Source organism: Stenella coeruleoalba, assembly GCF_951394435.1.
Source record: "Stenella coeruleoalba genome assembly, chromosome: 8".
NCBI classification, from domain to species: Eukaryota; Metazoa; Chordata; class Mammalia; order Artiodactyla; family Delphinidae; genus Stenella; species Stenella coeruleoalba.
Genome location: NC_137154.1, coordinates 52,264,744 through 52,284,237, shown reverse-complemented (window position 1 = coordinate 52,284,237; position 19,494 = coordinate 52,264,744). Strand labels below are relative to the sequence as shown.

At 37.0% G+C, this 19,494-nt stretch overlaps 1 protein-coding gene across 3 annotated transcripts in view; it reads right to left on the bottom strand.

Annotated features, from left to right (window-relative positions):
* RNF169 (ring finger protein 169) overlaps positions 1 to 19,494 on the bottom strand; it is an 87,100-nt gene that overhangs the window by 52,125 nt on the left and 15,481 nt on the right. For all 3 annotated transcript variants that reach the window (XR_013829531.1, XR_013829532.1, XM_079930159.1), the window contains exon 2: positions 4,624 to 4,697. Coding sequence is in view for 1 of the 3 variants with exons in the window: in XM_079930159.1 (XP_079786285.1) it covers positions 4,624 to 4,697 (74 nt within the window). In the remaining 2 variants the exon portion in view is untranslated. The remainder of the gene's footprint in view (positions 1 to 4,623; positions 4,698 to 19,494) is intronic.

Here is a 19,494-nt window from a genome sequence, read left to right as displayed (position 1 = left end):
ATTCACAGAAAACCTTGGCACTTAAGTTTCTGCCCAGCTACTCCAGTGATATTCCTGAAGATTTCAATATCAGTATATTCTCTCAGTTTCTTCACTTCCTTCTAGATAAATCTTTTCTTCCATCCTACTTCAGTCACCTCCTCCCATAATCATACCCTAAACCCTGTCATGTTCAATAACTAAACCACCACCCAGTCTCACATTTAACCCTCTCACATTTAGACGACGACTTCTAGGTTTCCAACTTTACTTATATGCTAGTCACCCTACTTTTATAATTCTTTAACACCATCAAAACTTCCAGTCCACTGACTCTACCACTCTCATTGTCCACCATGTCCTCAATTCCTTCCTCAAACAACCTCCTTAAAATAACCACAGTCCAAAACTACAACAACTTCCTCGTATACACCTTCAAGTCCACAGCATCATTCCCTCTGTCATACTTTTGGTAAAATCCTAATCCTCGTTAAACCCAACCCATTGCTTACTCCAAAAGTGTTCTAATTGGTCTTATTTCCATTCTTGTCCCATGAGGCAGAGACAGCCTAGCTGCCTACCCAGTATTCATTCTTTTTTTTTTTTTTTTTTTTTTTTGCGGTACGCGGGCCTCTCACTCCAGTATTCATTCTTTCATTCCTTACTAAAACAACCCTAGGGACTTCCCTGGTGGTGCAGCGGTTAAGAGTCCGCCTACCAATGCAGGGGACACGGGTTCGATCGCTGGGCTGGGAAGATCCCATGTGCCACGGAGCAACTAAGCCCGTGCGCCACACCTACTGAGCCTGAGCTCTAGAGCCTGCGAGCCACAAATACTGAAGCCTGCGCGCCTGGAGCCCATGCTCTGCAACAAGAGAAGACACCACAATGAGAAGTCTGTGCACTGCAACGAAGAGTAGCACCCATATGCCGCAACTAGAGAAAGCCCGCGTGCAGCAACAAAGACCCAACGCAGCCAAAAATAAAAATAAATTTATAAAAATAAGTAAATAAAAGAACCCTAATTTTACTTAGGAAGTTAATGTACCCAGCTAAAACACTATGCTTCCCAGCTTTCCTGGCAGCTAGAGGGAGTCTGTGACACTCAACTACAAAATACAGGTGAAGTCACTCGGTACGGCTTTGGAGAAGGCTCTTTAAAAGACCCAATTCAGCTGACATAGGCCCTTCTGCCTTACCTTCTGTCTAGATGGGATTCTACAGAAGGATCAACGATGGTTGATCCACATCACAAGGAGACAGGCACACTTGAAGATGTCTAAACAGAAGAACAAAAAGGAGCCTGCATCCCTGATGTCCTAGAGCTGCCATAATCAGCCCTGGACAGCTTACCTCCAGCTTTTTGTTACTGGAGAAAAGTAAAACTCCTAATTTATTTGAGTCACTGTTTTGGGGTCTCTACTATTCACAGTAAATCCAATTCCTAATTCTTAGACCCATTACAGTTTATTCCCCACACAACAACCAGAGACCTTTTAAAAGTATAATTCAGATCATATTACTGGCTTCCCATCACACTTAAAATAAATTTAAGGTCCTTACCAAGCAACTAGGCCTTCTTTGATCTGGCCCTCTATCTCTTCCAACTCACATCTTACCAAATCCCCAAACCAACCTTCCACAACTTGTACACTCAGTTCCAGCCACAGTGTTCCTTAAACAAGTCAAACTTGTTTCTATCTCAGGGCCTTTGCATTTGCTGTTCTCTTTGCTGGGAATGCTCTTTCCTCATAAGTTTACTTGGCTTGCTCCCTCATCTCTTTCAGGTAGCAACTTAAATGTTGCCTTCTCTGAGACTTTCCCTGATCACTGTATCAAAAACAGTCTTTTTGTGTCTCAAGTTTCCCTTCCACTCCCCTCTAACTCTTCTTACCCTGCTTTACTAATATATATTAAATTTCTTTTGCTTATTTACTGTACATCTTCCCCACTAGAATGAAATCTCCCTGAGGTCAAGAACCTTGGGTGTCTTCTTCAGCATCATATTCTTAGTACCTGGCACACAGTAAGGACATAATAAATATATGATGAATAAATGAATATACATCATGATCTTATTTATACTAAAAAAGACTAAAGCATATGTGTGAGAGTGTGTGTGTGTGTGTGTGTGTGTGTGTGTGTAAATATATAAAGGATCTAGGATATACACTAAACTGTTGACACTCGTTATCTCTGGGGAAGAAAGTGGAAAATAAGAAAAAGGAGAACTTTCACATTTTGCTCTGCATATTCCTGCATAAAAAAGACAAAATTAACTACAACACATGGCAGGAAGAAAATTTTAAACATATTTAGAAATATAAGCCTATTTATAGAATCATAAAATTTAGAAACATAGTAACCTCAGTAAGCATAACACTACACCATGGGCGGAGGGATCTATGATTAGTAAGCAAACATCTTTTAAAAGAACAAGAATTAGGGGAATAAAATTTCCTGTTAACGTTTTATAGCCCTTATAAAGGTTTTTACTGTCATTTAAACAAAATAATAAAGTATACTAAATAGTGTATTACACGTCAAATTAGTAATGATGAGTTATATAGAATTAATTTCCATCGCTTGCTCAGTAGAAACTTTTAAACATCTCCCTCCCCTAGGGATTCATCTAGATAATTATATATTTGTTTTGTTTCAGAAAATATGCATTCTAAGAGACATCTTTTTTATCAAGTTCTCCATCCAAATGTCTAGTGCCTTAATTTTTTTTACTTTATCGAGGCATATTTTTACATATTATATAATTCATCCATTTCAAGTATATAATTCGATGATTTTTAGTAAATTTACCAAGTTGTGGAACACACCATAAATCAGCTTTAGAAATCTTCATCGCTGTAATAAAATCACTCATGATCATTTACTGTTAATCCCCATTCTCATCCCTACTCAATCAACCATTAATCTACTGTCTGTCTCTATACTTCTGTCTATTCCTAGACATTTTCTATAAATGGAAACATACAATATGTGGTCTCTTTTATCTGGTTTCTTTCACTTAGCATCTTTTTGAGGCTCATCCATCTGGTAGCATGTATCAGTGGTTCATTCCTTCTTATTGCTGAATAGTATTCCATTACATGGGTATGCCATATTAGTGCCTTTTGATTTTATGACTTGGATTTCCATTTTCCAGGTTATACAATGAGTGTAGGATAACCTGGGTACTTGGAGTATGGGTGGGGGGAAACCTATTTAACATTTATTTAACACAAATGACACAGGTGAGTGTTTTTCAAACCCAATCCAGTTTATGCAGAATGAGATTATCCTAGCTTCACTCAACAGCATTATGTTATCAGTTGCTTTTAAAACGATTTTCCTGTCCCTCCTTCTTAACAGGACGAAGGAACAGTTCCCCAAGGTATCCTTCTCTCTCCCAAGGCTTATAAAAAAATCTCTACACTCACTATGCCTTCTGCTTTACCTCCTTTTTCTACCTCCAAGTCCCTGTTTTCTCATTATCTTCAAGCTGACAGCTTCAAAATTTCCATATTCTCCAAGTTTCTGAAAAGTTATATTAAAACTAAATATCTGCATATTCTGGAATCTTATTTAAGAGAAATCTGTGGTTCTTTTGATGTAGCCCCCGAGAATAATTTGTTTCTATGTAGAAAAAAGCTTTGTAACTGATTTAAAACGAAAAACAAAAAAACTCACAACACCAATACAAAAGGAGCATGAGGACCCAAGTCAGCATTTGACACTCTCATTTAAAAGAAAAGATCAAAGAATATACAGTAATTAAGCACAGTTTTTTATCTTTTCTTTTTAACATGACCTTATTAAATACTGATCTTTTTCATTCAGTCTAAAATGCCATCATGTTATTGTCTTGCCTCTGTTTTATGATGATGTCTGATTAAGATTAAGTGGATTATTTGCCTTTATAAAACATTAAATATCTACATGTAGAATGATTATCTAATCGTTTATGAACCTGGGTAAGGGATGGTGGTTCAGGGAGAGGGCTAGGGAAGGATGATACAAATCTTATAACATACTTCTTATTACCAGTCTTTCTGAAGTCTTAATCTTCCAAGTGATTCCCAGACTATTAGCTTGAAAACATCAAGAATAAGATGATGTGGACACAGCTAAAAGCTTTCCCAATGGTAAACGTTCCCTAACTAGAAAATTATTCCACTACGCTTACTAGTCTAAGTTACAGTTCTTCTGGAGTACTTAAGAGAGTGAAAGCAGTAAAAGATAATACCAGCTACATGTAATTAGAGGAACCTTGCAAGATAAAGAAAAATAAGACAAGCTATTATTATTAAAGCTTAAATGTTAGATTTTATCTAACATTTAAATGCCAAGAATACCACTCTTGGTGGCCAGTTATTGCAGCAGGTGTGTGATAGGCCGTGTGAGCTACATTTTCATCTTTGAAAGGACAGTTTAAAAGGGGTTCTGAGTTAAGGTTTACTCTACTTCCATTACAGCTACAGAATCTAACTAGACCAGTATAAGGTAGGGTACAGAAAGACAGGCTCTGCATTATAAATTTTAAAAATCCCTAGTAAATCAAAAATCCCACTAAGCATTCTTTAATGTCATCATTTCAATTAACTTTAAGAAAATGAATGGCATAATGATATGTATACTGTTATACTGTACCTTTCTCAGGCTTTCATATTCCTCACGAAGTTCCCCAGGCTTGCTTAATTTGACTGGTGCTCTGAATATAAACTCTGCAGGAAAGGGAAAAGAAAACACTTTTTAACAGAACTTTCTAGGAAGGAACCAAGATCTTGTCCTACTGCTGCCCCCACATCATAAACCACATAAAAATTGTGGTCATCTTCCACAATTTGAATATTCATTCATTCATTTAATGAATACTTATTAAAGGGTATAAACCAGGCACAGTTCTAAGCACTGGGGAGAAGCACTGAACAAATAAAGTCCTTACTATCATGGAGCTTACAATATTGTGGGGGGAAACAGACAATAAACAAACAAATGTGTGTATATAATACAACTGGTGGTACTAAGGGCTATGGAGGAAAATAAACACAGGCTGGAAGATTAGTTTATCAATATATAGAGTGGTCTGAAGGGTCTCACTGATAAATGTAACATGTTAAAAGACCCCAAGGAAAACTATATTTAAAGCTCCTAGTTCAATGTTACCAAGTAACATTTTAAATAAGCTAAAGTTTTACTCATAATACTTTGTTACTAATGTTTCTTTCTACTTCTTTTTCAACATTGCCAACAGACTATTTTCCTGTATACAACTTATATTTTCAGTATATAACCTGATTTTTTATCCTCAAAGCCTTCAGTGGTTTTGATCAGCTTACAGAATAAAGTCAAAACTCTTCAATATGTCACTCAAGGTTTTCCAGAGACTGATCACAACTTTATCTTTCTAAAGCACTGTGTCTTTCATCTCTTGACTATCTGGTTACAATATATATATGCCATATACTTCTAACCCTTTTATGCTCTTTCTCAGCTGAAATTCTCTTTTCTCCCCTTCTCTATATCCAGGCCCACAGAAGGCACACAATACACACTGGCTATATAAACAATAAAAATCCAACTTAAGAACAGGAATAAAAGATAAGTCCTAAATGCTATCAAAAAGGAAGGAGAAAATACACACTTCTGTCTCCTTAAATGTACATGACACTTCGATACACCCCTATGTATATTTAGACTTAAACACAGTATTTATTTGAAGACTTACTAACAACTCTATATCCTATTCAGGTTGATAATATTTGTTGTAGAAAAGTGGGCTCCTCAAAAAGTTGACTTTTGTCCTTTTTCAGTTGTCTCAACTACCTTAAAAAGACTCATATACACCAGAGAAATGTGGAAGATTCTTAGACAGAAACACTGGATGTAATACAGATGCAGAAAACAGTAACTTAAAGCTCTACCAAGAGAATTATTAGACCCGGGTCTTGGGAGGCAAATACGACATCACCTTCACCCACTTAAAAAAAAAGTCCTGATGACTATTTTAATCATATCTCTTAAGTACATTTCTAATTATTGGCAAATAGTATCTAAAACTAGATGCTTTAAAAGAGGAGGGGAAGAAGGAAGAGAAAAGCAAAACCCTTAAGTCAAAAAAATTCTTTTAATCCATTTATGGAGAACCTATTACCTGAACGATACTTTATATTTTCTCAGTGAATCGTCACGGAAACTTTATAAAGTAGTTATTATACCCATTTTACAATAATGAAAATGAGAGGTTAATGACTTGCCCAAGGCCACAGGACTAGCACAAGCACATGGCAAAATTAAGAGAAAAAGAATTAACAGGTATAAAGAGGGAAATTACATAATGATGAAAAAGGCAACCCATCAAGAAGCTATAATAATTATGCACTTGTATGAACCTACAACAGAGCAAAAAAAAAAGATTATAAGAGAAATTAATAAATCCAAAATTATACTAAAAACATGTAATTTTTATACTACACAATTCAAATTTCTTTCTATATAGATATGTATATATGCTTTCTATATATACTTTTAGTTTGCTGTAAAGCATTCTCATTGCTACTGCCATTTTTAAAGTAAATAACTACTTTGGCTCCATCCAACTATTAATGTACAAGAAAACTGAAGAGACTTAATGTAGAGAAAAGCCATTTGGGGAAGAATTTGCATTGTTTTATGCCTGCCAAATTTCATTACTTGCTCTGGATTTCTGTGTAATATAGTTTTTTGTGGGGTTTTTTGGGCAAAAATAGAACAGACACGCAAGTTTTTATGATACATATAATATTTAACTCAGACCATATAATTCTAGAGTTGTGAAGTTCTGGGTGAAACAAACTCTGAAGAAGCCTAGAGAAATTAAAAGGGTGATGATAATAATAATAAATCTTTTCAAGTAAGGCGTTAGAACTTGATTTTTTTAGTGCAGAAAATAAAAAATAAAAGACACCATAGAATGATTGTCATGTATATACTGGTTTAAGATGATTGTCAAAAAAAGCTGGTGCTAATTGTTTCTTTTTTTCTTTCATTTTCACAGTTCATACTTCATTTTCATCACTGAAGATGTAGACCAGTAATTCTTGAAGTGTGTCCATTGATCCCTAGGTGTCCCAGAGACCTTTCCAGGACTCTACAAGGTCAAAAAATTCTTAAGACTCTTAAGATGTTACTTGCTTTTTTTACTCTCATTCCTTCCTTAGCGTGCAGTGGACTTTCCCTACATTTCTATGAGATGTCATGATATCATTGCTTTTTTTTTTTTACATCTTTATTGGAGTATAATTGCTTTACAATGGTGTGTTAGTTTCTGCTTTATAACAAAGTGAATCAGTTATACATATACATATGTTCCCATATCTCCTCCCTCTTGTGTCTCCCTCCCTCCCACCCTCCCTATCCCACCCATCCAGGTGGTCACAAAGCACCGAGCTGATCTCCCTGTGCTATGCGGCTGCTTCCCACTAGCTATCTATTTTATGTTTGGTAGTGTATATATGACCATGCCACTCTCTCACTTTGTCACAGCTTACCCTTCCCCCTCCCTATATCCTCAAGTTCATTCTCTAGTAGGTCTGTGTCTTTATTCCCATCTTACCCCTAGGTTCTCCATGACATTTTTTTTTCTTAGATTCCATATATATGTGTTAGCATACGGTATTTGTCTTTCTCCTTCTGACTTACTTCACTCTGTATGACAGACTCTAGGGCCATCCACCTCACTACAAATAACTCAATTTCGTTTCTTTTTATGGCTGAGTAATATTCCATTGTATATGTATGTGCCACATCTTCTTTATCCATTCATCTGCTGATAGACACTTAGGTTGCTTCCATGTCCTGGCTATTGTAAATAGAGCTGCAATGAACATTTTGGTACATGACTCTTTTTGAATTATGGTAAACCTAACTTTTAGGTGCACTGGGAAACCTAAAAATTCATGTGACTCGCTTTATTGCAGTATTCACTTTATTACGGTGGTCTGGAACCAAACTCTCAATATCTCCAAGGTATGCCTGTAATAATATTTTTATTTCATTTTCACTTACTACTCAACAGGTTTCTCTAAATTCTGAAATACTCTATTAAAGTTTAATATAATAGGTAAAAATGCTATTAGGATTTTAAACTTATATAACAGTAGCTATAACATGAAAATAATTTCTTTGAAGCCTTATGAAATATGGTTTCAATCCACCTGAAAAAGGTCCGAAAAATAAAAATCTCCCTTTTTAAATCAAAGTCTTTTACAGTGTCTCTTAAAGCTTACTGGAGAACATGTATACACTGAACATTATTAATTATACTAAGATATTTATCAGTCATGATTAACCTTTCAGGTTCCCTGACTTTTAGTACAGAAAGAACACTCATTTATAATAAAATAGCTCCTGTCTGCTGATGTGGGACTTGACTTTTCTCAAAATTCTCTTTACTTCCCTCTGCCTTCCTAGAGTCATATGTCAACTCCCTCCACTCCAAAAGTTGAAATTGTGATTGAAACTCCTGCAATACTATCATAAAACCAGAGCAACAGGAGAAAACCTAGATGACTTGGTATGGTGATGCCTTTTTAGACATAATATCAAAGACATGATTCATAAAATAAGTAATTGATAAGCTGGACTTCATTAAAATTAAAAATTTCTGCTCTGCAAAAGACAATGTCAAGAGAGTGAGAACAAAAGCCACAGACTGGAAGAAAACATTTGTAACAGATGTATTTGATATAAGACTGTTATCCAAAATAAACAAAGAACTATCAAAACGTAATCAGAAAACAACCTGATTTTTTTTTTAACGGGCAAGAGACCTTAACAGACACCTCACCAAAGAAAATATATGGCAAAGAAGAAGACATAGCAAATAAACAAATGAAAAAATCGCCCAACATCATATGTCATTAGAGAATTACAAATTAAAACGAGATGGCACTACACCCCTAATTAGAGGGGCTAACATCCAAAACACTGACAATACCAAATCCTGGTGAGGATGTGGAGCAACAAAAATTCTCAAACACTGCCGGTGGGAATGCAAAATGGTAGAGCCACTTTGGAAGGCAATCCAGCAATTTCTTACAAAACTAAACATAGTTTTACCATACAATCCAGTAATTGCACTCCTTGATATTTATCCAAACGAGTTAAAAACTTACATCCACACAAAAACCTGTAAATAAATGTTTATAGCAGCTTTGGCCATAACCTCCAAAACTTGGAAGCAAACAAGATATCCTTCAGAAGGTAAATGGATAAATAAACTGAGGTAGATACAGTGAAATTAATTAAAGAAACCTCAGCTAAAATCAGAGTAGGGACAGGCCTGTAGGGGGAGCGCTCATGCCCCCCCCCCCGCAACTGCATCTGTCAGTTACTCCAAATAGGAAGAGCTATACACCTACATCTATGACAGGAAGGTGTTGCTTACTTTACTATCCAGCAGGAAGAAGAAAACTTCTCTCCATCCAAAAACAGCTCCACCAATCAGATATGCAGCAGCTCAACTGATGAGAAGCCTCCATACTTTGGACTCCCAGCTTCCTCCAATGGACTCTTTGGTTATTACAGCTCTTCCCAACTCCCCTCTTTTCCCTATAAAAGCAAGTTCCACTTCCTTGTTCTCTGGATTTGTCTCTGGTCTGCCATAGTTTGCATATCCTGAACTGCAATTCCTCTGGCTATTCCCAAATAAACTCACTTTTGCTGGTAAAATAACTGTCTATTATAATATGAAAGTTGATAATCCAGACAATGGAATATTATTCAGTGCTAAAAAGAAATGAGTTTTCAACACTGATGAAAAAAATCAGAGATAACACAAACAGCTGGAACGATATACCAGGTTCTTGGATTGGAAGAATCAATATTGTCAAAATGAATATACTACTCAAGGCAATCTACAGATGCAATGCAATCCTTATCAAGTTACCAATGGCATTTTTTCACAGCACTAGAACAAAAAATTCTATAATTTATATGGAAACACAAAAGACCCCAAATAGCCAAAGCAATCCTGAGAAAGAAAAATGGAGCTGGAGGAATCAGACTCCTCAAATTCAGACTATACTACAAAGCTACAGTAATCAAAACAGTATGGTACTGGCACACAAACAGAAATATACATCAATGGAACAGGATAGAAAGTCCAGAAACAAACTCACATACCCATGGTTGACTAAACTACGACAAAGGAGGCAAGAATATACAATGGAGAAAAGACAGTCTTTTCAATAAGTCTGGGGAAACGGGACAGTTACATGTAAAACAATGAAATCAGAACACTAACACCACATACAGAAATGAACTCCAAATGGATTAAAGACCTAAATTCAAGGCCAGACACTATAAAACTCTTAGAGGAAAACATAGGCAGAACACTCTTTGACATAAATTGCAGCAATATCTTTTTTGATCCACCTCCTACAGTAATGAAAATAAAAACAAAAATAAACAAATGGGACCTAATTAAACTTCTTCTGCACAGCAAAAGGAACTATAAACAAAACGAAAAGACAACCCTCAGAATGGGAGAAAATATTTCCAAACGAAGCAACTGACAAGGGATTAATATCCAAAATATACAAACAGCTCATGCAGCTCCATGTCAAAAACAAACAAACAACCCAATCAAAAAACAGGCAGAAGATCTAAATAGACAATTCTCCAGAAAAGATATACAGGTGGCCAAAAAGCACATGAAAAGATGCTAATTATCAGAGAAATGCAAATCAAAACTACAATGAGGTGTCACCTCACACTAGTCAGAATGGCCATCATCAAAAAGTCTATAAACAATAAATACTGGAGAGGGTGTGGAGAAAAAGGAAACTCTCCTACACTGTTGGTGGGAATGTAAATTGGTACAACCATTATGGAAAACAATATACAGGTTCCTTAAAAAACTAAAAATAGAACTACATATGATCCAGCAATCCCACTCCTGGGCATATATCTGGAGAAAACTCTAATTAGAAAAGATACATGCACCCCAATGTTCATAGCAGCACTCTTTACAATAGCCAGGTCATGGAAGCAACCTAAATGCCCATCGACAGATGAATGGATAAAGAAGATGTGGTACTTATATACAATGGAATATTACTCAGCCATAAAAAAAGAATGAAATAATGGCATTTGGAGCAACATGGATGGACCTAGAGATTATCACACTAAGTGAAGTAAGTCAGACAGAGACAAATATCACAGGATATCGCTTATATGTGGAATCTAAAAAAATGGTACAAATGAACTTACTTACAAAGCACAGAGTCACAGATGTAGAAAAAAAACGTGGTTACTTGGGGGAAGGAGGGAGGAGGGATAAATTGGGAGACTGGGATTGACATATGCACACTACTATATATAAAACAGATAACTAATAAGAACCTACTGTATAGCACAGGAAACTCTACTCAATACTCTGTAATGACCTATATGGGAAAGAATCTAAAAAGAGTGGATATATGTATACATATAACTCATTCACTTTGCTGTACACCTGAAACTAACACAACATTGTAAATCAACTATACTCCAATAAAAATTTTAAAAAATAAATAAAATGTAATTATGATTGGAAAAGAAAAAAATGAGCTTTCAAAGCTATGAAAAGACATGGAGGAAACTTTAATGCATATTACTAAATGAGAGAAGCCAATCTGGAAATGCTACATACTGTATGTCTCCAACTATATGACATTCTGGAAAAGATAAAACTTTAGAGACAATTAAAAAATCAGTAGTTCCAAGGACGGAGAAGGTAGGGATGAGTAGGCAGAGCAGAGGATTCTTAGGGCAGTGAAAAGACTCTTTCTAATATTATAATGATGGACAAATTTCATTATACATTTGTCCAAACCCACAGAATGTACAACACCAAGAGTCAAATCTACCATTCTGGTGAGTGACAGTGACAATGGGGGAGGCTATGAATGTGTGGGGGCAGGAATCATATGGGATATCTCTGTACCTTCGTCTCAGTTTTGTTGTAAAACTAAAACTGCTCTAAGAAATAAATTCTTGGGCTGGCAGGGGCGGTGGGGGAGCACAGCAACAACATGTCAAAAGAAGCAGAAAAGGCAACATCACCCTCCTTAGTCCAGAGGAATTAGTCCCAAAATCCACCAATCCCTCCACCAGAATCTATAGGGATTTTCAAGTGTTTCAGTAGCACAGAAACAACCATTCACCCTTCCTTCATCTCACAGAAAAGAAATACTAGAAACTATTCCAGGTGTCACTGAGCTGCTGAGTATCTTAGTATTTATAAATGAAACCAGTGGTGGAAGTACTTTCTTAATGCCTGTCCTCTGACAACTACAGTTGACCCTTGAACAACGTAGGTTTGAACTGCGCAGGTCCACTTATATGCAGATTTTTTTTCAATAAATACATACTATGGTACCATATGATCTGCGGTTGAATCTGAGGTTGGTTGAATCCACTTATCCACATAAGGTTATACACAGATTTTCAACTGTGCAGGGGGGTCGGTGCCACTAATCCCCATGTTGTTCAAGGGTCAACTGCACCATGTTTAAAAGAGAAACTCTCTAAGGATATTAATACCCTAAGAATGACAAACACACATGGCCAATGACCAAAGCTGAGTACTGCATTCAGTCTAACGTGAACTGTAGGAGCAGCTATATTTCCTTGATCGTCCTTCCTGAAAAAGATTTTCTCTAGGGTGGGGTGACTGGTTATTAATAAAGGCAAACAAACAAAACAAACTATAAGACTAGCATTTTGCTAACTGCACCAAACCCTCAGGAATAAAGTATCATTGTCAAAGAATCCACACTCAATACAAAATTACAAAAAGAACCTCACTGAACTATATTGGGAAGACGCTACCCCAATAACTCTCAAATCCAAAGGTAAACATCCCTTGGTACCTGGCTATGCTTGAGTTTTTACCCCTGTACATTCAATTTCTTATTAGTGCAGCAGAATGAAAAAGAACTTTGGACTTAAGAGTCCCAAGATCTTGATCCTAATTTGAATTCTCCCACTTACTAGTTATTTGTCCTTGGGCAAATAAAAAAATCTCTCTGCTAATTTCCATCTCTATCTCCACCACCAGTATCATTCTGATGACTGGCAGTTATATAGCACTTTGATCATGCCAGGCCCATTTCTAAGCACTCTATATTTTAACTCATCTAATCTTCATAATGACCCAATGGAGAGATGCTATTATCCCCACTTTACAGATGAAGAAACTGAAGCACAGAGCATATAACTTGCCCAAGGCTACACTGCTGTAAATGAAAGAGCTATGATTTAAACTCAGGCAATCTGGCTCCAGAATTGGTCCTCTTACCCACTGTTCTTTATTACCTCTTTAATATTAAAAAAAAAAGAAGAAGAAAAAGAAGCTGAACAACCCTATATGACAATGGGCAAAGAACATGAACAGGCAGTTTACAGAAATATAAATTCAGATGACTTGTAAACAAATTAAAATATGCTCAATTTCGCTCATTTCAAGATATTAAAAATTTCTGAAACAAAACACTTTTATATATCAGATTAGCAAATATCAAAAAAGTTTGATAAAGACAAGAGTTAGCAAGGGTATTCGTTATCTTAACGATGTATCATACACATGTACAAAGATGTACAGACAAGAATATTCACTGCAGATCAATCGCAATACTAAAGACTGGAAACAACCTAAATGTCCTTCTATTTTAGAATGACTGAATAAATTATAAGTGACTGGGATACAATGGATCCTTTCCTATACTGTCTGTTTTTATTCCTGGTCTGGTTTCTTGGTTTACCACGTAATTTTTGTTGGAATGCCATTCATTGTGTTATGAAAAACTATAAAGGCTGTGGATGATATAACATCCTACAGAAGATTCACCATGTTCTCTGACAGGCAATTAGACTAAGGGTAGATCACCTCACAATCCATTCAGGACATGAGCTTATTCAAGGTTGGCTGCAGGCTTTGTAAAACTTGAAAAGTTTGTTCTACCCTAGTTTGTAGCCCTCTGAGGATCTAACTGAGAGTTAAGGGTATTTTCCAAGCCTGCCTTCCTTGGAAGGCCTTCAACTTTTTTCTCCTCAACACTGAAGAACTGCTAAAAGAGTGCTCTGTTTTTCATTAGGCTTCTGGGAAGCTTCTTAACCTTTTACCCTACACAGTTAAAGAATCTGCAAATGCCTCAAGAGAAAAAAAGGCAGGTAGAGAGGCCTGGGGCGGAGGGTGGGGGCAGGGAGATGCACCTCCCTTCTCTCTGGGATCTTGGTCTCTCAAGTTTTGGCTGCCTTGGCAGTCCTGAACTATAATTTTTGTATCCCTAGCCCCATGAAGAAAGCTCTGCTGGCTTTTTTGCCTCTTAATAGCTATACTCTCCCTTTGCCAAGAATCCACAAATGTCTGAAGTCCTGGCTGCCTTGGCAATTTACCAATGCCTTCATATAGATTTTTTTTTTAAATCAGGCTTTTCTAGTTATTCTCAGCAGGAGTTCTGGTCTGCTACAATCTGCTCCATCATAGCCAGAAGCAAAATCTACATTCTTCATAAGCAGTGGAGAAGACAAGATTTTCGTCATGAAACCACAAACCATTAATAAAGAGGGAACAAGCAGTGAGGAAGAAGACAAAAGGAGAGAATATTCTTTTAAGAAAGTCAAGAAAGGAATCTAATAAAGGTAGAAAACGTGAGGTCCAAGTCCTAAAGACACTTACAATCTTACTAGGGAAAGAAAAACATATGCAAGTGAAACTACTATAGAATGTCGAAGAGTTATACAACTAAACACCTGACTGCAGCTCAGAAAAGCATGAGGTAGAGGTACACAACAGCAAAAGAAGACAATGAATCAAAGTACATCTTCTACAACAAAACCTATGTAAGTGCAAAGATACACAGGAACCAAGAGGTCATTATCCATATTAATCTCAAGGTTACCTGCTTATACTACCCACCAAACTTCTGAACTACCTTCAAATGGAATATTCGAAAGGAGAAACTTTAATGTCAAATTAGGCATACCATTTAGAAGTAGGAAGGTGGAAACATGGGGAGTGAACCACAAATACGTTCTAAAACCAAACTAAAGTGCTTTCCATTTTATCTACTATTTTTTTGCTTTACTCCTTCTAACTCTCCAAGAGTGCAGATGACAGCCAAGTACCAACTGTCTTAAACTAATGCAATTGCTCCTTTACCTACTTGCCCAAGACATTAACAATTTACAGGAGGCAATATAAAGAGCGTTTACCTGGAAAGAAGAGGAAGTGCACAGAGAAAAAGTTAAAAGTTAAGAAAATATTCATATCAAATTTGAAAGCTGCTTACCTAAGTACCATAATTAACACCACAGATTACTGCTATAGTAACTCAAACTGTGTTTTAAAACTATCCTTGGCAAAGAACTAATGAAATCAAGATGTCACAACTCACATACCAAGAACTTAAAACATGTTTGTAACTTTTGACCTAATAATTTCTAGGAATCTTAGAAAATAATCTAAAATACAGAAAAACTTTTACATAAAAAGATTTTCACTGCAACATTGTTCATAACTGCAAAACAAAAACTGAGAATAACCTAAATGTCCAATATTGAGGGAATGATTAGGCTAATTACAGACAGTCCATACAATGTACTATTATCCTGGCATCAAAATTATATAGAAATATTTTTTTAATAATATGCAATATTGGGCTTCCCTGGTGGTGCACTGGTTAAGAATCTGCCTGCCAATGCAGGGGACACGGGTTCGAGCCCTGGTCTGGAAAGATCCCACATGCCGCGGAGCAACTAAGCCCATGCGCCACAACTACTGAGTTTGCGCTCTAGAGCCCGCAAGCCACAACTACTGAGCCCGTGAGTCACAACTACTGAAGCCCACACATCTAGAGCCTGTGCTCTGCAACAAGAGAAGCCACCACAATGAGAAGCCTGCGCACTGCAACAAAGACCCAATACAGCCAAAAATAAATAAAATAAAATAAATTATAAAAAATGCAATATTGCTTTAATTAGATAGGAAACCATTTATGTTAAATGAGAGATGCAGACGCCAGACTGAATATGCCTTATAATTTCAAACATGAACATTAAATATAGAAATGGAAATAACAAATGGAAAAAGAAATAACAATATAATTGTAGAAGTCACAAAAGGAGAAGAAAATATTAATGATAACATATCAAGATATCACACATAAGTGTGTAAGAATAATGAAAACTGTTATCAGAGATCAGGAAGTTAAAGAGGGAAATGAGCAGTGAGGAAGAGGGAGGTGCTGTGGGAAGAGAACATATACCAAAAAAAGGCATGAGACCCTTTCCCCAAAGCACTTATTAACATAGCTTATTAGCTAAGACAAAGTCATAAAAAGTTGTAAGAAGAGATTTAAATAATTACAGAGACCATGACAAATGCAAAGTCACAAAATGAACAATTGCCAAATGCATCTTACAAGCAAATGTTCCAACAGACATCTGTAGGAGCAAGAGAACAAGGGCTGGGAAGGAGAGTCAAGGCTTTAGGAAGGTTGGATGAAGCTGAGTCTAACTGGTAAAACTTAGATTAAGTTAAAAGATGGAAGGGGACTTCCCTGGTGGTCCAGTGGTTAAGACTCCGCGCACCCAATGCAGGGGGCCCGGGTTCGAAGCATGCCACAACAAAGAGCCTGCAGGCCACAACAAAGATCCCCTGTGCCACAACTAAGACCCGGCGCAAGTGGTTAAGAATCCACTTGCCAATGCAGGGGACACAGGTTCGAGCCCTCGTCCGGGAAGATCCCACATGCTGCGGAGCAACTAAGCCCGTGCGCCACAACGACTGAGCCTGTGCTCTAGAGCTCGCGAGCCACAACTACTGAAGCCCGTGCACCTAGAGCCCGTGCTCCTCAAGAAGAGAAACCACCGCAATGAGAAGCCCGCACACCACAACAAAGAGTAGCCCCCGCTCGCCACCCAACACAGCAATGAAGATCCAACATAGCCAAAAATTAAAAAATATAAATAAATTTGTAAAAAAAAGACCAAGCGCAGCCAGATAAATTTTTTTAAGTCTTTAAAAAAAAAAAAGATGGAGGAAGAGCAATCCATGTGAACAAAGCAAAACCAAAGTGTGATAACACTACTGAACTGCACACTTAAAAGGTTAAGACAGTAAGTTTCAAGTTATGTGTTTTTTACCACAATTTTAATTTTTTTTAAGTGTGAAGCCTGGATAGTAAATAAATACATTCTGCTAGAGCAGAAAGTTTATGTAGGAGAGTTGTATAGGCCAGAAAGGGTAGGCTGGGGCCAAATTATAGAGAACCTTCAACATTAGGCTAGGGAATCTAAACTCATCCTGTCATCAACAAGGATACCACCATATTTAATCTTATTAATATTAATAAAACTATTAATAAACAATAAAACTTCAGTTATCCAGCATGCTTGGGGAATAAGATGTTCCTTAATTTTATGTGGTAACAATGCCAAATTTGGGCAGGATCTTCCCCATACAGTTACAGCACTTCACCATCCATACATTTGCCAGATAACTTTCAAAAGTAAGAAAGATCCCAGGCTGTGGAGAACAATCAGACTCCATCACTTATCAGTGTGACACTGAGCACACTACAACTTCTCTAGCCCTCAGTTTCCCCACTTCCCAAATAAATTGTTATGAATGATTAAATGACATGATTTAATGTATTGTACAATGCTGGATGTATAATTGATATTCATTAAGTGTTAGATACATCCTTATAAGAAAAAATTCTACTTAATCTTTTCAGAGATAGAAATTTCTCAGAATTGTAAGAAAAAAATGGCATCAGAGATTTTTTTCTCTATATATAAGTGGGACAACTACATGGTGCTTATTAACTGCTAATAAAAATTAATGATAAATATTCAAATTCCAAGTTGCATCTTGCTTCCTTAGCTTAAAAAATTAACCTGATTTGTACCTCGATCTGGAAAGAATAATGAGTCTTAAGCAGCCTAAGTCTGTGTAGACTTACAGCCAGATAGTAAATATTTTCAGCTTTGCAGACCAAAAGACAGCTGCTCAATTCTGCCATTGTAGCATGAAAGTAGCCATAGACAATATGAATAAGTATGGCTGTGTTCCAATAAAAATTTACAAAAATAAGCAGTAGGCTGGATCTGGCCTGCTGAATGTAATTTCCTAACCCCTGGTGCTATAGATTGAATGTTTGTGTCCCCTACACAATTTATACGTTGAAACCTAATCCCCAGTGTGATGGTATTTGGTGGTGGAGTCTTGGAAAGGTGATTAGGTCATGAGGGCAAAGCTCTCATGAATGGGATTAGGGCGCTTATAAAAGAGACCCCAGATTCACTTTGTTATAAAGCAGAAACTAACACACCATTGTAAAGCAATTATACTCCAATAAAGATGTTAAAAAAAAAAAAAAAGAGAGACCCCAGAGAGCTCCCTGCCCCTTCCACCAAGTGAGGACCAGGAGGCAGGTCCTCACGAGACACTGAATCTACCAGTCTTGATCTTTAACTTGCCACCCTCTAGGACTGTGATAAATAAATTTCTGTTGTTTACAAGCCACCCAATCCATGGTATTCTGTTATCACAACCCAAATTGACTAAGACATCTAGATTAGAAAAAGACAAAGAGAGTAGAGATCAACAGAATTTGCAAAAGCAGGTATTAACCAAGAGTAGAGTCAAAGTGTAAGGTTCCTTGTTGAATCCAGAAATGGCCCAAACAACAGGCACAGCAAGGCAGCCCAAACTGGCTCAGCACAGTCCAAGCATGAGGCACACTATAAAGGAGGTCACAAAAGCAAATGTAGGTACAGGAATGCTGCAGAGATGAAGGCCATGCAGGCCTAGGCAGACCAAGACCATGTGGGTGTCCCCATCTCTATATCCACCACCACCCTGGACAAAAGCCTTTGGACTTAATTTCTGCTCTTTTTGAGGTGAAAAATCATCCACAATAGTCCACAAAGTGGAATGATACCAAAATTAGAAAGAGTGTAGGATTTCGAACCATACCAACCTGCATTCAAATCTACTACCCACTGGCTTTGTATCTACCAGTATTTATCCTTGCTAAGCCTGTTTCTTCATCCATAAAATGGGAGTAATACCTACTTTAACAGGGATGTTTATCTCATCTAATCCTCCAGTACCCTCTTGGTACAGATTCTGTGCACATTAAAATGGTAGCCTAACTGGCCTGTCTCTTAAGACTCTTTGTCTTTCTATCTTCAACACTGCTTCCCTAGTTCTTTATAAAGCAGACCTGACCCTATCATCCTCCTGCTTAATAACTTTCATTGGCTTCCCTCTGCCTCCAAGATTTATAAACAAGACTCAGTCTACCACCCCAGCCATATTTTCTCATATTCCCTCAATACTCTCCCCTCCCCAGCCTTCACACATAATCACTATTCCTAGATATGCCAGACCCTGTCTCTTTACATATGCCACTTCCTCTTCCCACAATGTTTTTTCTTTTTCACTGTATGATAATCAGTTCAAAGCCCTGTTTATTGCCCTCTCCT